Genomic DNA, 25,453 nt, shown 5'->3' on the forward strand with positions numbered 1-25,453 from the left:
ATTGGAACCTAAAGCTACATCACTACATTCTGTTGTTTTTGGGTTTGGATTTTTTTTTTTCAGTTTGAGAAGTTGCTTGATATTTGCCTGCATTTATTGTCTAGGGCAGTAACTTTTTACTGGGAAACATTGCTCTGATTTTGACAGAAAATATCACTTATTTCTGGTTATTCTGTCTCCACAGGGACCTTTGCCAAATACTTGTGGTCACTTCTGGGAGATGGTTTGGGAACAGAAAAGCCGTGGTGTTGTCATGTTGAACAGAGTGATGGAAAAGGGATCCGTGAGTATTTATCTGGTGTTAGCTATGTGCTCACTGTGTGTTTTGCTTTAAATTAAATTGAAAGAAAAAAAAAAAGAAGAGAACTGAAACAGAGGTGAAAAATGTGACTGTAAGTAATTTTACCTAACAAATAGTGCTTAGAATCAACTACCTGGTGAATCAGTCTTTTAGTCAGAAAACTATCTGGTTTGTATCTGCAGGTCTTAATTTCTTCTGAATTTGGTTGAAATAAGGCATTAAAACCATCTGTCTGCAAAAATGAGTATTTGGTCTGCTTCTAACCTAGGTATCTGAATCTAATTCTTCTCATATACAAATTGTGCCTCCAATACACCAAGTGTTTATTCAGAAACAATGTGAAATGGCTTTAGTGTAGTTACAGGTTCACCCTGATTCCAAGTTTCCTTCACACAGTAAGAACTCAGATTTTTAAACCTAACTCCAGCATATACTGTTTGTGCTCCAGGGTCACTGTTTTATTAAAAAAAACTTTTTCAGGTGTGAGGAAAATGGGGGTACAATTACAAGTGCTTTTCCTGGTGTCTGTGTTAAACACTGATGTGCCAGTGATGCAGAAGCAGCTGCTAAGCCAGGACATGTGCAGTGGATTTGATTCTGTCACACCTTTTAGGGAGTTTACATTAGACAGGACAGACAGATGATGAAGGCAAACAACAGGTAAATAGCTGAGGTTATTTTAAGTAACTAACATGATAGCTAAAAGGGGTTGGCTCCTCTTGCACATGGAGTAGCTGCTGTCTTGAGAGGAAATGTCTCAGCCCTTCTGGGGCTGGTGGAGACATGGGGCATTAATTCCATCAAGCACGGAATTAATTCCATATCTGTGGGTTCAGAGCTTTGGTTGTATGGTAACAGCTGGTGTCCTGTGCTCCTCAGGTGGACTTGGCATCTGTCAAACTTGAGAAAAAAGCAGTTTTAAAAACTGACAGGAATGCACAGTTACAAGTTAAATGTTACAGTGCAGTCAGTATAAAGATGCGTCAGTGGCGTAGTGGGTATGTTGGGTATCTACCAGTGATAACTGGTGTGTGCTTTTGCAAAATGGGGAAAGAATTCTCAATCATCAGGAAATTTCTTGTGGAATCAGTTGTGTTTTTAGTAACTGCAGTCTTGATTATGAGTGTGTTGCAAGTGAAACTTAATCTTCAAGAGATGCAGTAACTGTAGTTTTCAATAGTTTCTTCCTTTCCAGCCATTCCCACTTATTCTCTGCAGTTTCAATGGTTCCAAAGAAAATGAATTACTATGATCCCTCAGGGCTGGCTGCTAACCCTTCTGAGCAGACAGCAGCAGGGGACTACAGTGGAGCACAACAAAATACTCTTTACAGGCGCATTTGATAGAGAAATTAGACACCGGTCATTTGCAGTTTCTTAAACGTTAAGACTCAAGAAAGTGCTGAGAATTATAACTGCCTTCTAGACCCTGAAAACTAAGCGTACTATTTGAATAAAAGCTAGAACTAGTCCGGGCAAAACTAGAATTAATGTACCATTGATTACATTACTCCGTAGAGTTTCCTGGCAGAAATTATCCTAGAGGTGAGATTGCTGTTGTTTTCTTACCAGTATTTCTCCACTTCAGCATTAAATCCATGTTATTGGACCTTCAATAAAAGCAGCACTAACCACGTCCAGCCATCCGTTCCCAAAGAGCTGAGATACGGACAAGTGGTGGCTGTAATCCTGTTTTCAGAGGAGCAATGCTTAATGACAGAAAGAGCAGGACAGTTCCCACACTCAGAATATCTGTAGTTTTTAATGGTTATAAACTTTCCCATTTGTCTTGCTGGTGAGTTTCTTTTTCTTTAGTTTCAGTTTTTTTCCTACACACTGCACAATCTGCTGCTCGTCTGTTTGGTTGATTTATCTAATGCAGCAGTCTTCTTGCAAAAGTAAGTTCTCTTGGAAGACTTCACTGACAAAATTGAAAGTCAGAAATAGGTAATGGTTGTGTTTGCTGACTGCAGGATTTTTTGTTAGGCTCTTTACTTTCAAAGTGTGCCATGTAAAATTAGAATGATCTCACTGCTATTTTTATTTTTGCGGTAAGTGAAAGAAATAACCCAAAATCTCATTTGATATTATACTTGCAAATTAGTAATGCTGTCATTCTCTAGTAGCTTCTCTGTTGAATTAATAATTTTTTTTATGGTACATTCTGCTCTTGTTAACATCTCTTCTTTTGAAATGGAAACATTTCAGTAAGGGTGATGCATAAAATGCAGCATTGACTTGGATTCACATTTTGGCAGTGTTGTACAGCTTTTGTATTTAGAAATTTACTAGACTTGTTGTTAATTGTTAGGGTTGTTGTTAATGGTATGATACAAGCTAAAATAAATAATGACTTTGGTGATTTTGATTATGTTCCACAGAGGTACAGTCCTGTTGCACACTCTTCCAGTTTCCATGTAGAAGAAAGAGCTCTGCTGCCACAAAGCTATCCTCAGTCCTTAGGTATTTTCATGAGTCAGTTGGGGTCAAAATAATTTGACTCGTACCAAACAAAAATTACCGAAGATGTGGTTTTGCAGCATAAAGGCAGGCTGGTATTTTTTGCATTGAAACTCATCCTTATAATAAAACCAGAGGAATATTTTAAGATAGTTATATTTGCTTTTTACACAAGTATAAACGATGCATAAGTGGTACCCGTTTGTTTTTAGATAAAGTGTGCGCAGTACTGGCCACGGAAGGAAGAAAGGGAAATGTTTTTTGAAGATACGAACTTGAAACTAACCTTGATATCAGAAGATATAAAGTCATATTACACAGTACGACAACTAGAGTTGGAAAACCTTACAGTAAGTACAGGAACTACTACCAGTCACTTCCTTTAATCTCTCTGAGGTGAGACCCTGCTCATCACTAAGGTTATGGAAAAGACTGGTGTGAAATGCAGCAGATTTGTGCTGGAATTGATGATTCTGTATGAGATGGCTCTTCAACATTGCCTGGTATTGGAGCATTACTCTGACAGTGAAGAAACACAAAAGCAGTCATTCAAGCAGTGGCACCTGATGGAAAGTTCCTGCATGACGCTGGCAAGGAATATTGCCATTCACTGTCGCTGAATGTGGGTAACTGAAGATAATGTCTAAGGTTCCCAGCGGTGCTGAGCTCAGTGTGCATGTTGTGGCATTCTGGCAACAGTTCTGTTCTGCCCACATGCTGCTCCATACTGGAGGGTATCAATATTTGCTCAACTGTTAGCATCAGCATCTTGTGCCAGGAAATGTGAGAAAGCAGATACGAATTCGATTGATCAAGTGATAGCTGAGTAAGGATTTGGCTGTTGCAGTTTGTTTGCTGTATTAAGAAGTATATCTGCCATAGGCATGTTTTGGATGGTTGTACCTCCAAATTCTGACAGGATGTGAACACCATTGAGTTAGTAGTCTTGGAAGAAAGTTTCCAAATTGGGAATAAAGTGTAAGGGAACACCTGTGATTGTATGTTTCGTCTGCAGAAGTGGAACAGGCTTCTGTAGCTCACCGTACACCATTCTGAGAACTCTTTAAATGGTCTTTAAATTCTGCCATTACAAACTGGTCAGCAGTAGTTAGCTGCTATCAGCTAGCTATCTTAGTGCAAGCATTTGAACTATACTGAAAAAAGCATAAGGCAGGTTATACATAAGTTTACTTACCAGTCTCCTTTGCTCAAAACAGAGTCCTTTTACAAAAAGGAATAATGGTAGTTTCTTAGCTGAGCAGATGTGAAAGCCCCCTCAGAACATGGAGCGTTGTCATTTGAATTTAAGTCAACTATTGTAAAGCTGTAATGTCCGAGAAGTAGTAGTGCAGTCTGATTACCACACAAAGCTGAGCTGGTGCTCTCCTCTGTATCTAGAAACCAGATTTACTGCTAACGTTTTTTTCGTAGGCACAAATTTGAAACTGACCTACAGCTATAAACAGTTAATGTTTGAAGCTATGTAACTGACATTTGAAGCTGCCTTTCTTAAGCATGTAGGAGGATATTTGCTAGGAAAATGAACATGTGAGGAACTGTATTTGCTCATTAGAACATTGTTGTAAGCAGCTGTACTTTGAACAGTTTTTGACTTGTGCATCTACCTAAAAGACTTGCTAAGTGCTGTCTTTTACAGACGCAGGAAACTAGAGAGATTCTGCACTTTCATTATACTACGTGGCCTGACTTTGGAGTCCCGGAGTCTCCTGCTTCATTCCTCAATTTCTTGTTCAAAGTGAGAGAATCTGGCTCGCTTAATCCTGAGTATGGACCTGTTGTGGTGCACTGCAGCGCAGGAATTGGGAGATCAGGAACATTCTGTCTGGTCGATACGTGTCTTCTGCTGGTAAGAACTACTGTGTCGAGATGATGCGCTGTTTCAGTAGAGCTCCCTTCAAGAGCGGTTTCTTCTGGCTTACAAAAAGCTGCGGTGTTTTCTGTGGAGTATTCTCACATGTTATTTCTCTTATCTTACTCATATTCTGGTTTGAGACTGTCTTCCATTTTAAAACTAAGGTAGATCTCATTCTTAACTGGCTGTTTGATTCCAGGAAGGAAAACTCTAGTTTTTAGAGTGATTTGCACGGATAGGCTTTATCCGTGTGTTTAAGAAAAACATGAGGTGTTTGCTAAATAACAGTGTAAGTTATCCTTAAACAGTGTGAAATACACCGACGTGTTTCCTTTTACAGAGTCAACTTTGCCATTTAGGGAGGGGAAAATTTTGGTTTTATTCTGTCACTGTGTGAGATCAACTAATACACAGAAGTCAGGCCTGGGTCAGAGTATCTGTTTCTTAAACTATTTTACTTATTACATCTTCAAAACAAGAAAGACCAAAAAAGGGAAAACATACAGGATTATTGAGTCCTAGTGCAGTTTTCCATTTCTGTGTCTTTTCTTAGTGCATTAATACTTCAATATGTAGGATGGTCTGAAAGCTGCTCTATTAAGCCAGTCATCATATTGAATCTCATCAGAGCATAAAGTATGTTTCAAATTTTTATCTTCAGATGGACAAACGGAAAGATCCTTCTTCTGTGGATGTTAAGCAGGTTCTGCTCGAAATGAGGAAGTACAGAATGGGACTCATACAGACAGCGGATCAGCTTCGTTTCTCCTACTTAGCTGTTATTGAGGGGGCAAAATTCATTATGGGGGATGCTTCAGTGCAAGTGAGTATCATTGACTGCAGATCCAGATGTGTAGTAAGCTGCAACATTTTTTTAACTGTAGCATATAAGTGGGGTCAGTGAACAGAAAGGAGCCTTGAATTACTTTGGCTTCAGTAAGTTTTTATATCGTGCAGTACTTGAATACAACGCTTTATTACTGACTTCAGAATACTTCCTGTAGCCCTGTAGAGTAATAGGTGGTGCCTGTGTACTTCTCAGCACCTTCACTGGGGTGTAGATTGGCTGCATCTGCCATGTCTTTCATCAGCTTCCTTGTATGATAGAAATTTAAGTATTGCAATGAATTCTTACAGCAGAACTAGCAACATAGGTTCTATTTCATGCAATTTAAAATTTCCAGAGGTAGATTAAAATTTCTTCCTTTTATAACTGATTATAACTGATGTCTTTGGTGTACTGCAGAGCTTAGATTCGGTATTATTTTTGTCTTTCCCTTTTTTTTTTTTTTTTTTTTTTCAATGCAAATGAACAGGCATGCTAAAAATAAGTGAGAAGGTAGAGTGGAAAGCCCCTACCAAGTTAAAGCTACAGTAGTTTACATAAAATAAACAATGGAAAACATAACAGGGCATTTCCTTCCCTGCAGGAACAGTGGAAAGAGCTTTCCAATGAAGATCTGGACCCACCACCTGAACATACCCCGCCTCCTCCCAGACCACCAAAGAGAACCTCAGAAATGCACAATGGAAGGATGCACGAACATGCAGAATTCTTTCCTAAGCATCAAGTGGTAGAGGAAGAGATCAGATGCTCAGTCAGCACTGCTGAAGAGATGGTTCCAGGTGGCAGAGTTTTTTCATCTGTGCCACTGATCACAGACAGGTAATTCATTTTCTCACTTCAGCTTGACCTAAACTTGTTCATAAATTTCATATGAAAAATCCTGAAGAGATGTTGACTGAATTAGTATAATAGCAGTTCCAAAACAAAATCTGTGCGTACTTTTCCATAAAGTTCTTCAGCATTTTTTAAAATGAGATCCTGCTGTATTGAGAGAAGCAGAATGAGATGGCTTGGTCTCAATTTGCATGTGATGTGTTACAGTAAGTTACACAGGAGCTCTTTCACTGGAGGTGGAATTAGCATGGAGCTGAGAGCCAGGCTGACCAGCTTTAGCTGTACTTAGAAATGTGAAATTAATTCCTTGTCTGCTTTTGATGAAAGGAGTAGAAGGCGCTCATGAGCAGAGAACTTTTCTACCTGTCATTGTAACTTCAATGGTCAACCTTGACCAATACGTGGAAGTGCTGTGTGAAGTGAGGTCTGACAGTGGAGAAGCCCAGGTTGCTACCTGCCAGCCACTAGATGTCCCTCCTGCCTTATCTGAGTGGCGTGGAGCTGGATGAAGTCAAGCCTCAATGTTAACTAATTTATTCAGAACAGCCAACAGAAAATAAACTTTTAAAAATAATTTTTGAAGAACCACCAGAGATGATTAATGAGAAGTTTGATTTTTTTCCCCCACTAGCTGGTCTTCTAAAAAGACATATTCAGATTCACATCTGGGAATTCTGGAATAAAAATACCAAGGTTTAGTATTTTCTGCAGCACCGTAAAGTTTTTTCAACAGATGCAGCTGGCAGACTTGATGTATTTTATTTAATCAGACCAGTGAGGGAGTGAATGACTCTGCAAACTGGAGATTAGTAGTATAAGTTCCCAGCAGTCTTCCTTCAAAATAAACTTCCTCTTAATTTCACAGAGCGCACAGAGGCTGAGAACATGAACCTGGTATCTCTCCAAATTCTGCAGGAGGCAGAAATAAAATGAAAGTGTTCTTTGCCTGCTTAATGGAAACAATGTTTAAATTGGGATTTTGTTTTTTAATTCAGTGGGGGAGATTTGAGAAGTGAAATACTGAAATTTCAAATGCCTTTACTAAAAAGAAAGAGAATCTTGGAAGTAGGAGTAGGGAGAAACAAAGATGGGCTTGCTCAGCCTGGAGAAGAGAAGGCTGTGAGGAGACCTCATTGCAGCTGTCCAGTGTTTAAGAGGGATTATAAAAAGGAAAGGAATCAGCTTTTTACTCGGGTAGGTAGAGATAGGACAAGGGGAGGGGTTTTAAGTTTAAGGAGGGGAGGTTTAGATTGGATGTCAGGGGAAGCTCTTCACAGAGAGTGGTGAGGTGCTGTCACAGCTGCCCAGAGAGGTTGCGGATGCTCCATCCCTGGAGGTGTTCAAGGCCAGGCTGGATAAGGCTCTGTGCAACCTGGGTAGTACCAGATCTGGAGGGTGGTGGCCCTGCCTGTGGCAGGGGAATTGGAACTTGATGATCCTCGGTGTCCCTTCCAACCCCAGGTGTTCTGTGATTCTCTAATTCTATGAAGGCTTAGCTACAAAAGAGAAGTGTTACAATAGCAACACCTTCCTCCTTTCTTCCATCAGGGACAGTTTAGTTCTGTTACCAGAGTATTTGCCTGGGATGTGAGATAACAGCTAATGCTTTCTGTGCCTAATGAGGAACATGGATAGAAAGCTTGTATCTTATGTCATCAGCTATGTAGATCTGAATTAATCAGTGGAGAAATGATTTCCTGGAAATTCTTTACACAGTTTCGTCTAAATGAATATAAGGCATGTCCAGCTCAGAGACATACGTTAATTTTATTACAGGCACCAGTTTGAGGCTGAGTCATCCTCTGGAACTGCTTGTCTTCCTTTCTAATTATGAGGCTGGCTTGGACTAGACATCTGCTCGTTACCTTACTAAAGTGAAATCCAATCTTAATGCAGTATTTGACATTAGAAAAGGCTGGGATTTGAATCCTGAGATCCTGAATTCCATAGCATTACTGTAGTTGCAAGGTGAGGCTTCCTTTTGATCGCTGCTCTTGTCCTCATTTCTAGGACAGTGAGTCCAGAAATGATGCAAGAAAAACATGCTAGACAGGAAGGGGGTGGGCAGGTTGATATGAAAAGATGAGGCAGAAAGAGGCTGGAAGAAGTGGAGCAGTGGACATGGACAAACTGGCAGAGGTGAGCAAAAAGGCAGAAGCCTTAAGCATGGGCTTTTTTCCTGCCCTAGTCTGTTGCCTGACATGACAGATTGCTGAGTTTTATACTTCAGCTGCCAGAAGATGTATAGGAAATCCCTGTCCAATGCAGCTCCCAGCTGGTTTCCACTCTACTTGTTCTCCCAGCTTGGTGATGTTCTGCTTTCTAAATTCAGATGGAAGAAGCTGTACAGTAGATCTAAAAGTTCCAGTTAAGAAGCCTCTCTGGGTGTCAACATGATGGAGATTTTTATCTAGAAAAAAAGCATTAAAAACTATTAAAGATGGAGTAATCCTCAGCTCCATCACAGTGCTCCTTGCTGCTCTTACGAAAGCACCAACAAACCGTAATTTCATCACTTTCTGACTCTGAGCAGCTGCATGATTTCAGAACCCTCATGTTCTCCTCAGCTGGGTGTAGGCTGGCCCTTTCTTGTCTCAGTGGCTGCGGAGGCAGCAGATTTAGGATGAGCAGTGCAAGAGGTGGTTAAGGATAGGTCAGCTCATTCTTTAAAGGGTAAATCCAGTACTGAACATCTATTTATTTGTCCTTAAGCACTAGTCAAGACACTGAAATTCGGAGGAGAACTGTTGGCGAAAACCTGCAAGTCTCGGCCCACAAAGAAGAGTCGATGAAGTCGGAAAGCATAGAAGAGGATGATGAGAACATGATGACAACTTGGAAGCCATTTCTAGTGAATATATGCATGTTCACTTTCCTCACAGCAGGAGCTTATCTCTGCTACAGGGTATGTTTTCACTGATGGACATGCCAGCACAACTGACCCTGCAGAAAACACCAACGATTTGATCGGTTTGTAATAAGCTTCTGTACAAGAAAGCTTCTTGAGGCACGTGAGCCTTATCTCAGCAGAGATAGATCTTAAGTTGAAAGGCCAGAACTTTGGTTAGGGCTTAAAGAGAGAATTGATGCACTAGGGTTTCAGCTAGCCCTGTGGTCCCAAGAACATGATATTCTAATCTCAGGGCCTTAAAATATTCAGGAGTAAGCAGAGAAAATGCCAAATAGTCCGTTTTTCTTTTTTTCTTCCTTTTTTTTTTTTTTTTTTTTTTTTACTAAATAATAGAATTACAACACATTGTTGTTTTTAGCCTTTTTTAAAAAGCCAGTTCTTTTTCTTTTGTGTTTCAGAAAAGCTAGGCACAAGCGAAACTTGCTTGTATTCTCCAAGTGTTGTAACCAAATACATCACTTACGTCATTGAGTTCCCAAAAAAAAAAGAAAAACAAACCCACATACCTGAAGAATGTAAGCCTTTTGGAAGGGGTAGGGGGCAGCTATGACTGGGTGGGTTTTTGGTTTGGTTTTATTTCTAACTTGCTTCATTTGTTAAAGACTGAGTGAGTTGTGGGCAGTGCCTGTGGTATTGATGTATTTAATCTTGGGAAAACTTTTCTGAAAGAGCTTATTGTTTTACGTTGTTTATAGAAACAGGCTTCTGCATTTGCTCAGGGTATGCCAACATGTCCAGCTCTTTTTCTTTTTTCTTTTTTTTAAAGAAATGTATCTTCTCATTGACTTTTGTTGCGCTCTACTTGCACATATACCTATTTACATTGCACCATCCTTTGTAAAGCTGTTTTTACATTTGTATTCTGGGTTAGGAGAAATTGAGGGGAGGGAAAGAAACAGGAAAGAAAATTCAACCAAAACATGTCCACCAGCATTTTGAAGCTGTTCAGTTGGCATTCAGAAGGACCAGTTCATAAGCCTCATCATTTGGAATGTAAAATGCAGTTTCAGTCTACATCTGCTTCATAAGGAACAGTGTGCTTTGTGCCACGGCCGGGAGGTTGTGTGCTCAGAGGCATTGCAGGTAAGCATGGAAAGCACGTCAGGAAAACCAGAGCCTCAATCCTGTGGCAGCTTCCTTAAGACAGAAAGTTCAACAGAAGACATGTTGGTCTCAGAACGCATCAGCTGGCTGTTGATGCAAACATTTGTGTGTTTTGCTTATTTTAAAGCAAAGATTTAGAATACTGGTGTATTTGGCTGAAGAGAAGCTGTTGGGTGACCGCGGGACAGAGGTGTGTGTGGATAAGCCTGGCACCTCTGCAGACACGGATGTTGCTGTCCTCAGTAACGTGGGCTGAGATGGGTGGTTTTGTTCTGTGCCGTGCTGTGTCAGGGGTTTGCTCAGCTGGAGCCCAGCACTTGAATAATCTGAGTGCTTGCAAATGAAGATTTGGGTGCATTGGTAGAATTGTGACTGGAAGCTTGCGTTACACTGAGCAGCAGTCTTAGTCAATGCTGCTCCTCACATTAGTACCAAATTATTACAACTTAAACAGTAATAGGGAAGAATTATTTGCTGATGTCATGGAACAGAAGAGTTAAATTCACTACTAAAAGCTGTGGTGAATGAAACCAAACCATGTTGGCTGATCTGCAACAGCGTTGCTAATCAGTTCCTTTTGTTTTTAAATGCTTTATGGCACTTAACCACCATTCTCAGTGCAAACATCACTATGGAGTATCTTAAAGTCTTTCCACTCCATGTTTTTCATTTTTGCAAAGCTGTCTGTAGGTGCAGCTCTTTTCCTTCGGTGAATAAGGAGGTGAAGTGGGGAGCTGTTTCTTTTCTGTCTTTTGTTAAGCTTGCATCAAGGGCTTTTCACAAGTACAATATTAAATCCTCAGGTAGTACTGGGAATGGATACTTCACCTGTGGGATTGTTGGTCAGACCAACAGTCTGTACTTTCCAGTACTGGAAAGGAGGAATGCTGTAACCAGTCAATATCTGGTGGTATTACTGGAATCGTGAAAAATGAGTGTAGGAAAATGGTAATATATAATGGCTCATCTGTGTATTTAAGATACAGCGTGTGATTGCTTTCTCTCCACTGTTCTCTCCGTCATTTGGTAGAACATTGTTCTAAAGCAACATTCATACATCATTTGTATTAGAATGCATGTAAAGTCTTCTAGTGTCCTGATTAAATACCATGTGCTTGAAAGGTGAAGGAAGTTCTATTTCTGCTTACTGATGTGCCCAAATTATATTTGCATGAACTGATCATTAAGTGACTGTGGTTCAAAGGCTGCTGCTGAAAGCATCTTCGTTCAGCGGTAGATGGACTTGGTGTTTATCAGACAACATGTACTCGCCTGATCCTTGGCATGACCTCCTATTAAATTTCTGCGTATTCAGCGTAACCTGGTTGTTAGCATGGTTCATTTCAGCTGAGTGAGTATAGTACAGACATTCCAGAGTGCGTGGTAAGCTGTATTCACACCTCACCTCTGCTATGGGTGGCAAGCAGCAGTTGGTGACTCTGGGGGGGACTTGCTGTGCTGCCTTCAGAGCTGCACTGGAGGACAAAGAACCACCTTTTTTTGCAAGACTGCCATAGTTGCTTTGCAAAGACACAGGTTCTTAAATGGTGTGATTCTCCTCAAAAAAAAAAGCCAAACAGAAAACAAACTGTCCTGTTCCCAAGAAGGGATGTTTAGAACGGTAGCATGGGGAGGAAAGTAAAGCATCCTCCCTTTGAATCCAGCATCCAGTTGCACCGTGCTTACAAATTACTGCAGTATGAGAACGTTCCTGCAGAGGAAGTTCTGAACACCCTCTCTTCTGCCTGTGTATTTTTCTTGTTTCTGCCACCCGTTCCAAATTCAGGAGAACTTGTGCTGTCCCTGTGAGGTGTGGATAGAGCTTATAATACTGAACTGTAAACATTTTTGTTTTGGTGTCCTGTATGTGTACGTAGTAGTTTCGGTGTGTATATACAGTAGCATTTCAAAGTGGGTGTATTGGTTAACCTGTTCTTGGAAAATGGACAAATATCCATGTTAAACTTGTTAGAAAGTTAGTGAGCTGCTCTGCTATCTTGCCTTAAGCAAATATTTACGCATCAGGTCTTTCTTTTTTTACAGATCACCATAGAATAAACTTTTTTAAAAAAATAAAAACCAAAAAAGTTAAATGTTTTGGTATAACACATTTTCAGGTATTTTGTCTTTTGTGTAAGTCACTGCAACGACCTCAGAAGTTATAGTAAAACTGTACAGTTTTCTCAATTTCCCATACAAGTTTTCAGTTGCCATTTCAGTTGTAACAATAAAATTCTTTTTTTAAAGAACGTACCCGCGTCCCATCGCTGTGTGTTTCCTCAGAGCTGCCGGCGCCTGCTTTGAATTACTTGCAAGTCTGCACTGATAGTGTTTATTTCTCTTCCTGGAAAGGGCTTGAAGCGTTACTGTCAGAGCTCGCTTGTAGGTCAGAGCTCCAGGAAGAGGAGTGCCCCGTTCCGTGCCTCTCCCTGCCACGTTCATCCTCCCCTCCAACACTTTAGTACGTTGGATCAGGGATTGGGGTCATATACACATCACCGTGCCTCCGGTACAAGTTTGTGCAGGAGTTTCTGTTGTGCTTTAGCCAGGGAAGGACTACAGGATCGCAGCACTTCCATGCTCTTCGAATTAACGTAATTTTTGTTTAGATTTTTAAGAAAGCTACAACTGGAGAAGTGCTCGAGATTTTTCAGCGGTTCCACAAAGCGGCGCCGAAGCAGCTGCGGCAGCGCTGCACTCAGAGCCCGCCCCCCTCACCGCCCCTTCCAGCCAAGGGGAGGAGAGGAGTGGGCGGCAGCTGCCGGGGCTGCAGGGAACTTAGCGGGGAACGCCTGTCCCTGCTTGGAAATAAATCTGCAAATGAAAAGCAGAGTTACAAAATCTATGAGCGACCGCCTCTGAGTGCGGTTAAAGCTTGCTATGCGGCAGCATGACCTGAACTCCGCAGTTCAGAGCTCAGGAGAGAAGAGCTGCGGGGTTTCAGGATGCTGCACGTTCCAAGGCAATACTGATAGCACAGCAGCAGCCCAGCCTGCTTGGACTGCACAAGCCTGAAGCTGGCAGAGCAGATAGGACGGGGTGGATGAAGTATATAGTGGACACACAGCCTGGCTTGGAATGCAGAACCTAAATTGCTGTTCAGATGCACCTCTCCCCATCGCTCTGTCCATACGGCCACATGAAGGACGTGCAGGGTTTGTCTCAAAAGTTTTATTAGAAGTCCAGAAAGTATGAAATCCAACAAATAAATACTGAATAGAAAAAGTGTTATATATAAAATATATACACACAAGCCTTTTCAAGTATTTTACCTGTAGCCAGACTTCACATCATGGTTACCACTTTCTCCTGCACTAAGCGGAGAGTAAGGAGCCTGGCAGTGGGCATGTGATTATACAAACCTTGACGTATGGCTAAAGGAAGAAAATGCTTTTTTTCCTAAAAAGCTTACACAGCTCTGCCTGTATGGCAGTCTGATTTGTACATGGCTAATACGATAAATAACTTCCCCTTGTCAGCTGCAGAGGATATACACTATTTGTCCTTGCCAATCCCTGCTCAAGAAGCCTGTCCTACGTTGCACTGATTTAAAAAAAAAAAAAAAAAGCTTTTGAAACAAGGAGCCATTGTTCCTTCTGCAGCAAAATTCTATTAAAAAAAGAGAAACCAGCAAGCAATACTGCTAGATTTTCTAATTCACATGGCAGCTGATGTAAACAACTGGCTGTCAGCAAGGTTCTAGATGGATTATTGGAGCTCCATCATTTCATTCTTTGCAGAAATGCAAACAGAACAGATGGCACACAACTGAGTTTGTGTGGGCGCAGCCAGTTCTGTGACGTAGGCTTCAATCATGCTGCAGCCTGGTTTGACATTCTTACGGACCCCAGTTTGTTTTTTCTTCAGCATTTCAGATTATCAATACTGAAAGTGAGAATAAAAAACAAAGATTCCAGTCTATTTGATTTAGATTGCAAACTGTGTCCACCTTGGAAACAAAACTACTGTCAGTAGGCAGCATGTACATAGCAGAGTGAAAGTAAAGATGCTGATAAGCAACAAAAGTAAACCCTTGGGTACCCATAAGTAGCTGTGAGGAAAGAATGACTTAGCTCCTTATACTCCACTACTAGAATACTGTGATCTCAATTTCAGCCTCCTGCTGCACAGCATCCCTCAATTCACAGCAAATCCTGTCCATTTTCTCAAAGGCTTGTCGTCCCTTTTCACCTATGAAGAAAGAAAACACATCTCACACTGAGGAAAACAAAGCAGTCAGAAACAACCTGAGAAAAGCAGTAGTGAGAAATACTTCTGTTGTGACTTTGTACAGAACTAATTAGGACTCTCAGTAGTGACAGATCTCTCTAAAGCAGTGATGTTCAAAGCCCTGCTACAAGTCACCATGGGAAAACTAAGTTTAAAAAATAATCAGGCTCTCTGTAAACATTTCCACATGATTAACAACATGGAGCATCACAATTGGAAAATGTGTTTTGTAATGCATGTGACTCTTAGTATTTCTGTGAAGTTAGTCTGGAGATTCTCAGAAGAGCATGACTCTTAATATTTTCAGGAAGAACAGAGCAGGGAAATTACCGCCATCTCCCAGATGACTGCATCCTCCCCGGGAGCTAAGCCTTTCAGGTTCTTATCCTAGACAATTCTCCTTTGCCTTCAGTAGAAGTACAAATACCAGCCAGTAGCAAAGAACCTCAAGATTTGACTAGCAGCTCAACTCCAAGGTACATTCACTGCATTCAGGTGAAGTAACACACACAGAACAATTCTGACTACACTTAATAACCCTCTGGTATTCAGAACAGAGCAGTTTGTAGAACAGGAATAGGAAAAATACAAGGAGCCAGTCCATTTGCAGGTGGCTAAAGGCAATCACCAGGCCAAAGTATTCTGTTGCTGTTGTGATACATAAAAGATCTTCCGTTTAGCTAATGTCACAGAGCTAGAACCAGTGTAATTTTAATCCCTTGGGTCCAAATAGCATTTTTACAAAAGGTACAAGGGGAAAATCGTTGATGCCAGTACTACCATTAGTAAGTACTCCAGCAGCACTGTCAGCAACTTAAGTGCTTATCTGCCATCCTTCAAAAAATTTAGTGGTTCTTAAAGCACCTTATCCTACAATAATCTTGGTCTGGTTTTACAAAGAGTAATAGAAGCCTTTGGTTGTTACGTGTGGCACAAAGTTGGTTACTGCATGTGGCCCCTTAATGGTATGAAATAGCCGTTCATGAAACACTCCCATTGTCTAGGATGTGTTCAGGCTGTACAACACAAGCAGAGCTTCAGACCTGTTCTGGTTTTGCACCATTTCACACTACTTTTTGGAATCTGCATTTTAAGTTGCATGAAGACTTACCAAAGGACAGCGTTGTTTCTCTGGCTGCATTCCTTACATCCTCTGTTTCAGACTGGCACAGGTGGGCAACCTGCTCAATACTCTCTATGCCCTATTTGAGAGAAGTGCAATGGTAGCCTATCAGCAAACATTTTGATGAACACTTTTCCAAAGCAAACTAACTCCCATTTCTTCTTGTGTCTGACTGTGATCTTTCTTTTCTCCCCTAAGGTATCAGCTTGCACTTATTTTTTCTGAGCATGATATCACTTCTATTTTATCCTTTCTCTCCTGTTTTAAGACATAGGAAAGTGTTAAAACTCTGGTCCCCAGTTCACTGCTTCAGTACTGTTAAATTAGCATAAAACAGTTGGGACCTTCACTGAAAAGTTGTGCCATGGCAACACTTGCTTAGCAGATCTGACTTTTAGAGTAAGACTTGCTTGTCAGGCCTATTTTATGGCTACGTTTGTACTATCAATAATCCTGTCAGTGCAAACTTATTACAATTGTTTATAATAGCAATACAAATACTATTTGTATTTTCTGACTATTATCAGCAGTTATTAAAATAAGATCAACTGATTTAACTTCTACAGTTAAAGAGTAAGAACTGACTCCACACATAGACGACTGCTTGTTCTCCTTCACACCAGATGTCCTCAGTCAGGCACTATCTGCTGTGGTAATGCTGGAGAAACTAGAAAGCACCCTTCTACCATTCTGCCATGCCTGTCAGATTAAACTGAGACACCCCTTCTACCTGCTGCTTTTTAATAACAGCAGTAATATTTTGGAACTCTGGAAGGCAAAGAATTCATTAATTCCAGATAAAAGAAAGATGAAAGATGAAATCCCCGTCAGATTTAAAAGCAATTTGCCAGACACGGCAAGAAACAAGTAGAGTTATAAATACTTACTCTGAGATTTTTAAGGGCCAAACACGCAGCTTGCTGAAGTCTTGTATCACAGCCAACTAAAACATCAGTGTAAAAAAGGAGAGCCTGAAAGATAAAAGTTTTATACCTCTCAGTATAGTCAAGCACTCAAATTCAGACCAACACTAGCTTTGTTTATCTGTGTGAAATTGAATAAAGGTTACAGAAAAATCACCTGAGCACTGACTTGGTTTCAGTTCAAGGTAATAGAAGTGCGCAGAGGGTAACAGTACTATTTCAAGACAAAACAAATAGCATGCATTTCAGCACCTAATTAGAAAAGCTGAGAAGAAGTAAGTTTTAACCTTTTCCCTAAAGTTCTTGTTTGCTGCTGCACGGGAGAGGCAGGATGTGGCTGCTTTGCTGACGCGGTGGTTGTCATCAAGCTGTAAAATCCCAAGTAGCCGCAAAGTCTGCGGTAGAGGCTGGAGCCGATTCAGACGCTTCCCTTTCAATTTTTTAAGGGTCTTCAGCCGTCCAGGGCACTGTAGCTCCTCAATTAGCATCACTGCATGTGAAAGGACTTAACATCACAACACGGTAAACGAAGACATTTCCACAGGATTAACTCCTCTCTAACTCTGCCTCCTTCAGCCACGGGAAGTTGTTCAAATGGTAAATAAGCATGCTAAGTATGGCAGGGAGCAAATCAGGATGACTGCCCCTTTGGCAACCCAAAGAAGTGCCTTCTTTCCCTTTCATTGTTTCATAGAGCAGTGACTGCTATTTCACAGCTCTAGCTCACAGGTACAACAAAGCCCTGCTCTGTAACAGGCCCAGGTGCATAGAGTACAACATACAGTGTAAGAAATCTCTGCACCTTTGGACATTACAACCACCAGAACATTCCTAAAATAAGGACGAGACAATCAAGCATAATACTTCTTTTAAACAGCTCAGAAAGATCGAGCTGCATCAGTTGAGAAAAGCATGCCTCTCTTCAGAAAGAAGAAATGAGACACTAGATTGGCAATTTGAAGAATATTACGGATCTTTTTCACCAGTGATGCACAAGTTCTCAGTCTCCTAACAGATAAATAATTTCCACCAAAATAAGACTAAAGACACAGCCAATATCAGGATCATTTTGAAAATAATTTTCTAACACAGACAAAGCTTAAAGTGCCTTCATGCTGTTAAGTTCAGCCAGACACTGGCTGCCTCTGAGAACTCATGCGTTAGTAAGCTCTGAAATGTGATCGCTTTTGTGTCTGTCATCGCTGCGGATACAGTCACACAGAGCTACAGGCAGTTATCCAGTCCTTTAATCTAGACGTAGATTGTTGCTAAACCAGTTTCTGTTTAAATTTCAGGATATCTCAGAAACCCCCCCCTCCTTTTTTTTTTTTTTTTTTTTTGGACACTTATGATGAACTTTTTTTTTTCACACCTGTTTTGTTTCTACCTGCTCAGATGTGAGAGTGAAGCATCTCTGTCCTATTTGTGTTAAAATTGTGTGGTCATAAGAGGAACTAAAACAAATTGGCAGTGCAGTGCTGGGCTGTTCTCTGCTCTGGAAGTTGATCTGCACCAGTGAAGTTGATCTGAACCTGTGCCTAGTGCTGCCATTACCTTCTTTAGCAAGTCTTCCTACGTGTTTTTCCAGGCTTGTAATCCGGTGTTTCTCCAGGTAGCTGTAAAATTGGAATAAAGTAACTGGTTCTGTTTGGAGATATGGAGAAGGCAGCAAGCCATCACAGGTGACGATCTGCTCTAGCAGTCTTCGCAAAACTGAAAGTAACAAAAAAGAACAAATGAATAAAGGAAATGCTGCAGAGCTGCCAAAACAAGGTGTTCTTTAAATGCGTAAGGATAATTTTCTCTCTTGTGATAAGATTCAACTGAAGCAGCCTTTGGCTCAAGGAACAGAGTGGTACCTGCTTCTAATTGGCCAGGGTACTTTTCCTTCACTTTGACTGCCAACGTGTACTTCAGTACGTGACGGAATCTTTCTGCTGAAGCAAAGAAGATACTGCCAGGTTCTGCAACATCACTCCAGATCTTCAGATAGTGCTTCTTCTTCTTAGTCTTCTGAATAACTGTAAATCATAGTTTAGGAAGTTAGTGAGCTTTAGCAGATTTTGCATTTTACATGAGAATTAGGCACCTGATGCCCATCTAGATACGTGTTCACATAAATTAAATTTGCGTTATATAGATGGCTGTGTTCAAAGCTGGAGGTTTGCTGCCTGTATTTTAATGTCTGCGATCACCCATGTTGGCAAGCTTGGATTGTGGCCTCAAACTGTCATAAGAAGACCTGAATGAGATGCCTTAGCAAAGCTCTATTGCCCTTTGGATCATCATTCATTTTTCCCTATCATCAGAGTCAAGTTGCAAAAGAATCTTCTGTGAGTTTAACTGTTTTCACTTCTACCAGCTAGAGGCAGAACTTCCCAGCATTTCAGAAGTTCTTCATTACGTACCCTCACAAGAGGAAAATACTGAACCTACGTATATAGGCTGAAGGAGACTTTCTTCCATCAAACACTTTATAAAAGCAATATCCTGCAGTTTCTTGGTATCACTTAACCCCTATCACCTCTTCTTTGCAGAAAGAGGTTGAATTTCTGCTCTGCATTTAGGTCTCCTGCACTTCCACCGTGTTTTGCTACAGGCTCTTCTGAGCCTTGCTCTGAGGATCCCTCTATTTTCACATCCTTCAGATCAAATGTGTCAGCAAATACTTCCGGCTAAAATCTGCATTTCTTTCTCTGCACCTTACAAAGACGAGAACAAAAGCCTTTGAAGTCTCCCACTGTGCTCTTATTGTTTTGTTTTCTCCAGCAGTTAATGGAAAGAATAGGGCAAGATCACTGTACACCAAACTATTCTTTCTAATGCATACAAAAGCAAAACAGGTTAGTAAGCTAAGTAAAATAATAAATGACTTTATCAATGCTATTTTGCTGTTCTCTGCAAGTTCCATTGTCTGTAACACACCCCTATTTCTAAGGCACACCACACCATTCAGCTGTTTCATGAGCCAGACTTCAATTTTTTATTTCCTTACAAAAGGAAAACAAATCGTGGCCTCTGTTTTCTCAAAAATAAATAAATAAATACATACATAAAATTAGAAATTATCTGTAAGAGCTTTTTAAATTATGCGAATATTTGTAAAGAATTTAAAAAGAAACTCTGACGTGTCTGGGAAAGCTCAAGGTCTCCCTGTAGCTCTCACATCCCTGGCAATACGCATTTACTCACTTTCTTCAACAGACAAATCCAAGACATCCCCCAGGACTCGCAACTGCTCTGACACTTCTTCCAAAACATTCTCTTGGATGATCTGGGCTACATTTGGTGACCTCAGTTTCTGAAATGCAACATGCTCATCTCAGTAGCTGAAACAAAGGCAGCATCAAGCTCAAGATGAATATTTGTTTCATAGAAGCACATATCTAAAGTCTGCAAGAAAACACCAGATTCTCTCCAAAGACCACTACTCATCACAGCACGGCCTTGTTTCTGAGCACAAAGCTGACAAGCAGAACAGGATAAAGTGACATCCTACTGGAAAAGGCTGTCCAGCATTCCAGATCCATGCCTGCCTCATCCACTGACAACCGTGAAGCAGATCAATACTAAAAGTTGCACTGTACTCTGCAGGCCACGCAAAGCAGATGACAAAATTTGCTTTGAGCACTGTAACTGAATTAGTTGGTGGACAAAGTCTCAGAGAGAGAAATACTCTTTTTTTCCCCGAGTGCCACCACTTTCTCCCTAGAGCTAGGGGTTTTTCCATTCGCAAAGAAAAAAAAAACAAAAAACAAAAAACAGTTCACCTGTTACCAACACAAAATTCAACTCAAACCAGCCTCCTGCAGCCTGCTTTAGTTACCAGAAGTTCAAGGAAACCAAGAGGCTGTAAAAAGACAGCCGTTGGATGACATTTGCATGACATCTTCTGTGCACATCCGCATATACACTGCTGCACTGCTGGAACTCAAATGCTATTCTGAATCTTTCTGCTTTTGAAAAAGAACCAGCTACACATTCATTTTTATCTGTACTCAAAAATCAACAGCTACAACGATGACCTCAGAATCCCATCAGCTATTTCCTACCTGCAGAAGAGCTTTGCACAGCTTCAGATGAGTTATTAAAAGTACATCTAAGTTGTCATCTCCAGTAGTTACATCTCTTGTTTCTGTTTTCACATCACAGCTCAGGGACTGAAATGTGTTGTCATTGTATGTGCTGCTTTGAAGAGGAAAGAAGGAATTAAAACATGACCTCATATTACCAAATCAGGATGAAGACATGCATTCTCACTAGAGTGCAACCCTCATTTTTGCAAGTTCAAATAAGTTGCAGAAACATAAACCAGGCGGCATTTAAGACACAAAAGCACTTCTTAGTGCATTGATAACACTTCTTAGAGAACATGAGGGCTATTTCTAGAGCTAGAAATAAACTGCACAACAGTAAAATCAGGTCAGTTGCTCCCAGAAAATTCTGTTTTGGAGAACCAATAATAGAAAAATGCTTCATATAAATAGAAAAAGAAAGCGTGACTTGAGATAACGGGTCATTTGAGTCAAAATCCCTTGCTTTACTCCCAGTTTGATGACACTGGGAGTGTAACAACTCTCCAAGGACCAGGTCACAGCTCTGGAACACAAGTTCCAGCGCACACAACTTGGAGAATACAAAAAGAACACTCAAAAAAACAGGTAGAAGAGCTTGTAAGACATATATAGCTCTCTCCCTCACTGGTGCAGGACTGTTCAAGGCTATCCAGACAACCCTGCTTGTAGTACTCTTGCATATTAGGCATTCCATCACATCCCAAGGGTATCATTCTCCAATGTTTTTCGTATGTTCAGTTCAAGCTTCCTACTGTTTCAGTCTGGCATTCTGAATTATGAATCTCAGAATATTTTAAAAAATAAATTGTTTCTATCTTAGATGTTCACACTTTTAGCACCTCAGTACAACCTGTACTAAGCCAAACATAGTCTATCAGTAAGTGTTCTGGGATCACCTTTGCTTTTCCCTTTACCTTGCCACCTACAGTGAAGCGCTGCAGACACCTACCTGATACTGGCTGTTCTTATGCTTCCAAATAATGAAACCTCATCAGCACTACAGTCAGCATTTAAGAAGTTAAAACTTTCCAGCACCGTCTCCACCATTAAACTTTCCACAGATGAATGTTTGTGATGAAGTGTCCTTAGCTTTTAAAAATGAAGGGAAAAATATTGTTATTTGCAGATATTAAATCATTTTACACAATTTTTTGATTGATTTTTCAAATTGCTCTTACTAACAAACCAATTTCCTTCTTTTTTAATTTTATTCTTAACATATCAGAAGAGTGAGTTGTTGGTACACCACTGATCCCAAAATACAGTTGCTGATTAATTTCACAGTGTGCATCAGCATTTTCATTTGCATTCTTCTTTGTATTTCCACATCTCTTAAGTTTGGCACAAGAGCTGACTTTTCTGTATCTCTTGCCATTAGTGTAGATCTAGAAGTAGCAAGCTGAAGGCTCTGCTGCATGACAGCATAGCGTCTGTCTTAATTTCAGCTGGGACAGAGTTGTTTTTTGAAGGTCTGTGTGGTGCTTGGCTACCTGTCAAGTTAAACTACAATAGTACCCAAGAACTTAAACTTCAGTGTGGATTTCATGGGGCCACTAACATTCTCCCCCTGGAAAAATCTGCTTTGGGAATATTTGCTTTGTTCTTTTTTTTTTTTAAATTCCTATAACTGAAGTGATTATATTGAGGTAGAAAGTCAGTGCAGCGCTGTTAATGACATTTGCTACTTCAGATCCCAGATGAAGTCTTACAGCATCTTGTCTCCCAAGTCTGCATGCTGGTCCACACACTAAGATGCTAGGAAATTTACAATATAACCCAATGCTTGCATAAAGCTCTTCTGCAGGATTTTTCCTCTAAGTAAAAGTTTCCAGCAACATATGGTTAAAAAATTCACTTGACAGATTGAACTGCCTACAAAGACTAGGTCATGAGAAATTTTGTGTGGCAAATAAATTAGAAACAAAATACAGGGACTCTGACGTGTAGTCAAGATCCTGTTTGCGTTTAACCCAGATGAGCTTCCACTTCGACTACTTGCAGTTTCTTAATTTCTTTTGACAGATTATTGACCTCTGCATAGCATTTGGCCACCATCCCTGAGAGATGCAGCACAGTACTATTGTGCAGTCAGCTCTGGAGACTGTCTTTTCTGACTAGGGCCTGACCCCTGGTGGCCAGACTTATTTTTTAGGAACATGCCATTGATACAACCCAATGTCAAATCCACTACAGGGTCACAAAATTTTAACCTCTTAGGAATAACACTGAAAACTACATCACCTGCCAGTGTTAAAACATTACCATACCTTTAATTTATCCCTCAAAGTTAAAACTTGGTATTCCAACTTCTCCAGCTGGGCTTGACCAACACCATGGAATTTTAGCAAATTAAACACTTCTTGGAGAGTCTTGTCAATTGACTTTGTACATCCATCCAGTTTTACATCATTTGCAGCATTCAAGCTTCTCTGGCTAATGCTTTCTTGTTCTGTCAGATGGCGACTTCTGGTCTGGTTTAAACTTCTACCGCCTTTTCCACGACTCAGGAAACTAGATGGGTTACTTGAGAATGTGTCCACACATGGAGTCTTCTTCAGAATATCTAGAGTTGCATGATTTGGAAGAGGCTTTTGCTCTTCTGCACAAGTCTCTTGAATAATCATCAATGGCAGTGTCCTATGGTCTAGAGCTGGAAGTGTAGTTCTGGATTCTGTCCCTCTCTGATCCTCAGAGCTGAACGAGTCTCCTTCACTTGTCTCTGCAGGACTGTGAGGTTTACTTCTCTCGTGTGTACCAAAATCACAGGCAGCCAAGTAACTCAATATGCTAGGAGGCTGAGCTTCACCACTTACATCCCCTTGGTTCTGTCTTTGTTGCAAAACAGACTGCAAACAAATTCATAAGTGAGCACATATACAACCGAAAAGCATGACATGCCATCCAGGATGCATAACCATGGTTTCCTGTTCTTAAAAACAAATGCATTCAAACTCATCAAAAAACCACTGGGCCATTCTGCATAGAGGAACTATGCTGCATAGACTGGACAGAGGAAACCAACATAACAATGTGGTAAGAGCCTACTGAAAGAATTAAATAAGAAGAATGGAACAGTTCTGTTGGAATGGGACTACAAAGATCAAGTCCAACTGCCTGACCACTTCAGGGCTAACCAAAATGTGAAACATATTATTAATGGCATTGTCCAAATGCTCCTTGAACACTGACAGGAATGGGACATCAACTACCTTGATGCGAAGCCTGTAGTAACTCAAGTAATAACTACATGTTACCAGATGAAAGTTACCAGGACAAGCGTAAAACCAGTTTGGAAAGAGTATGTTGCAAAGCTTCTTTCTTGTCACATCAGCTCAGCACAAGACGTGAATATAGTGGTTAGAGGAAAGATTCATTTTTAAGAGTCCAGCAGACCCTACACATAAGCCTTTCTAATGTTGACAACACATTCTGCTGCCTTACTGAGGTGCCAAAAGTGACTTAGACCTGATTTTATGAGAACGTATAGATGGTGTTATCACTATATAAGATCTATGGTAGAATTGACAGGAATACATAGTACAACCATTACATTAAAACTTCCTGAAAGCATGGAAAGGTTTTTCCTACTCCCTTTGGGCTACACCTGGCAAAAAGTAAGCTCGAGAAAGAAGGCACTTAGTTTTACAGAGCAATTCTAAGATAATGTTCTGCACTAAGGCTACCGAGACTGGTTCCTAGTGCAATTCCCACCATAGAGTATTAGAACATGTGCCCACATCCCTACCATTCTGACCGCCAAGAGAAATATTTCACAGGGATTTCATTTCTTCTACAGAATCTAAAGTGAAGCTCCAAGTAATAGGAGTAAAAATAAAAATAAACCACTCTTGCTCTGGAATGTCATGTTTCCACATTTCTGAGTGTGATCTTCAATAGCCTAATCAAATCTACAAACAGTAGATTCTAGATCTATGCTTTGCATTTTGCCTTCCTCTGCATACTCACCAGGTAGTACTTCTCTCTGAAGCTGGGAGTATTTGGAGGGGTCCAGTTGTACAGAGAGCTCTTCCTGCTACCCACAGAAAACTTGGATGTGGTTCCAGGTGACAGGAACAGGTTCTCTGCATCAAAGGGGCTGTAGCAGAAGATACAAAGACCAACCTGTCAGTAAGACCAGAAAGTACAGCTATGCTTAGCATCAGGAACAGCTGTTAGGATTGGAATTGTGACATTTAGTAAACAGCAGAGGGAATAAAGGGAAAGAAAGACTGACTTCCTCTTTGACCAGTATCTTTGATCACACCAGCTGAAAAAGAAATAGGCAGAAATACTGCTCATCATATACAAAAATCAAAACACCCTTTAGAAACCTGTGTCACAGTCTTTGGAAGACCAGTCCGACAGGCTGCAAAGTCTGATGAGTCCTCTGTCCTGCTACATTTTCCTACATAGACACCAGTGCTGGCAAGTATGGCACAGTGCTGGCTCACAGTCATCCTCCTGTGGACCCCATGGTCCCTTTCTTCTATGCTGCTCTCCAACAGGTCAGTTCCCAACCTGTACCAGTACCTGCGGCTGTTCCTGCCCAGATGTGAGACTCTACACTTGCCTTTGTTATACTTCATTCTCCCCACCCAACTCCCCAGCCTGACTAGGTCTTGCTGCATGGAGCAGACCCTTCTGGTGTGTCAGCCACTTCCAGTTTTGTATCAACACAAAATTGCCAACATAAATCCTCTGCACAGGTTAGAAGCACGCAGAAGTTCCATTATTAAAGTTGAAATGAAGAACAAGTCTTTTGATCATCCTCT

The 25,453-nt window shown here is 40.7% G+C and overlaps 2 protein-coding genes across 27 annotated transcripts in view; one reads left to right on the forward strand and one right to left on the reverse strand.

The window, feature by feature from the left end:
* The window catches only part of PTPN1 (protein tyrosine phosphatase non-receptor type 1), a 42,160-nt gene extending 29,582 nt beyond the window's left edge, over nucleotides 1-12,578 (forward strand). For both annotated transcript variants that reach the window (XM_048963447.1, XM_048963448.1), the window contains 6 exons: nucleotides 185-283; nucleotides 2,973-3,110; nucleotides 4,418-4,627; nucleotides 5,295-5,456; nucleotides 6,064-6,299; nucleotides 9,027-12,578. In XM_048963447.1, the coding sequence (XP_048819404.1) occupies nucleotides 185-283; nucleotides 2,973-3,110; nucleotides 4,418-4,627; nucleotides 5,295-5,456; nucleotides 6,064-6,299; nucleotides 9,027-9,234 (1,053 nt within the window). In that variant the 3' untranslated portion in view covers nucleotides 9,235-12,578. The remainder of the gene's footprint in view (nucleotides 1-184; nucleotides 284-2,972; nucleotides 3,111-4,417; nucleotides 4,628-5,294; nucleotides 5,457-6,063; nucleotides 6,300-9,026) is intronic.
* A 105-nt stretch (nucleotides 12,579-12,683) lies between these two features.
* RIPOR3 (RIPOR family member 3) overlaps nucleotides 12,684-25,453 on the reverse strand; it is a 54,927-nt gene continuing 42,157 nt past the window's right edge. For 23 of the 25 annotated variants that reach the window (XM_048963422.1, XM_048963419.1, XM_048963418.1 and 20 more), the window contains 11 exons: nucleotides 24,648-24,777; nucleotides 22,949-23,527; nucleotides 21,631-21,770; nucleotides 20,658-20,793; nucleotides 19,798-19,906; nucleotides 18,465-18,626; nucleotides 18,160-18,318; nucleotides 16,893-17,095; nucleotides 16,570-16,653; nucleotides 15,671-15,761; nucleotides 12,684-14,520 (listed from right to left, as the gene is read on the reverse strand). In XM_048963422.1, coding sequence (XP_048819379.1) covers nucleotides 14,420-14,520; nucleotides 15,671-15,761; nucleotides 16,570-16,653; nucleotides 16,893-17,095; nucleotides 18,160-18,318; nucleotides 18,465-18,626; nucleotides 19,798-19,906; nucleotides 20,658-20,793; nucleotides 21,631-21,770; nucleotides 22,949-23,527; nucleotides 24,648-24,777 — 1,894 coding nt within the window. In that variant the 3' untranslated portion in view covers nucleotides 12,684-14,419. The remainder of the gene's footprint in view (nucleotides 14,521-15,670; nucleotides 15,762-16,569; nucleotides 16,654-16,892; nucleotides 17,096-18,159; nucleotides 18,319-18,464; nucleotides 18,627-19,797; nucleotides 19,907-20,657; nucleotides 20,794-21,630; nucleotides 21,771-22,948; nucleotides 23,528-24,647; nucleotides 24,778-25,453) is intronic. The other 2 variants (XM_048963404.1, XM_048963402.1) reach the window with 1 other exon arrangement.

Source organism: Lagopus muta, chromosome 16 (assembly GCF_023343835.1).
Source record: "Lagopus muta isolate bLagMut1 chromosome 16, bLagMut1 primary, whole genome shotgun sequence".
Lineage (NCBI taxonomy): Eukaryota > Metazoa > Chordata > Aves > Galliformes > Phasianidae > Lagopus > Lagopus muta.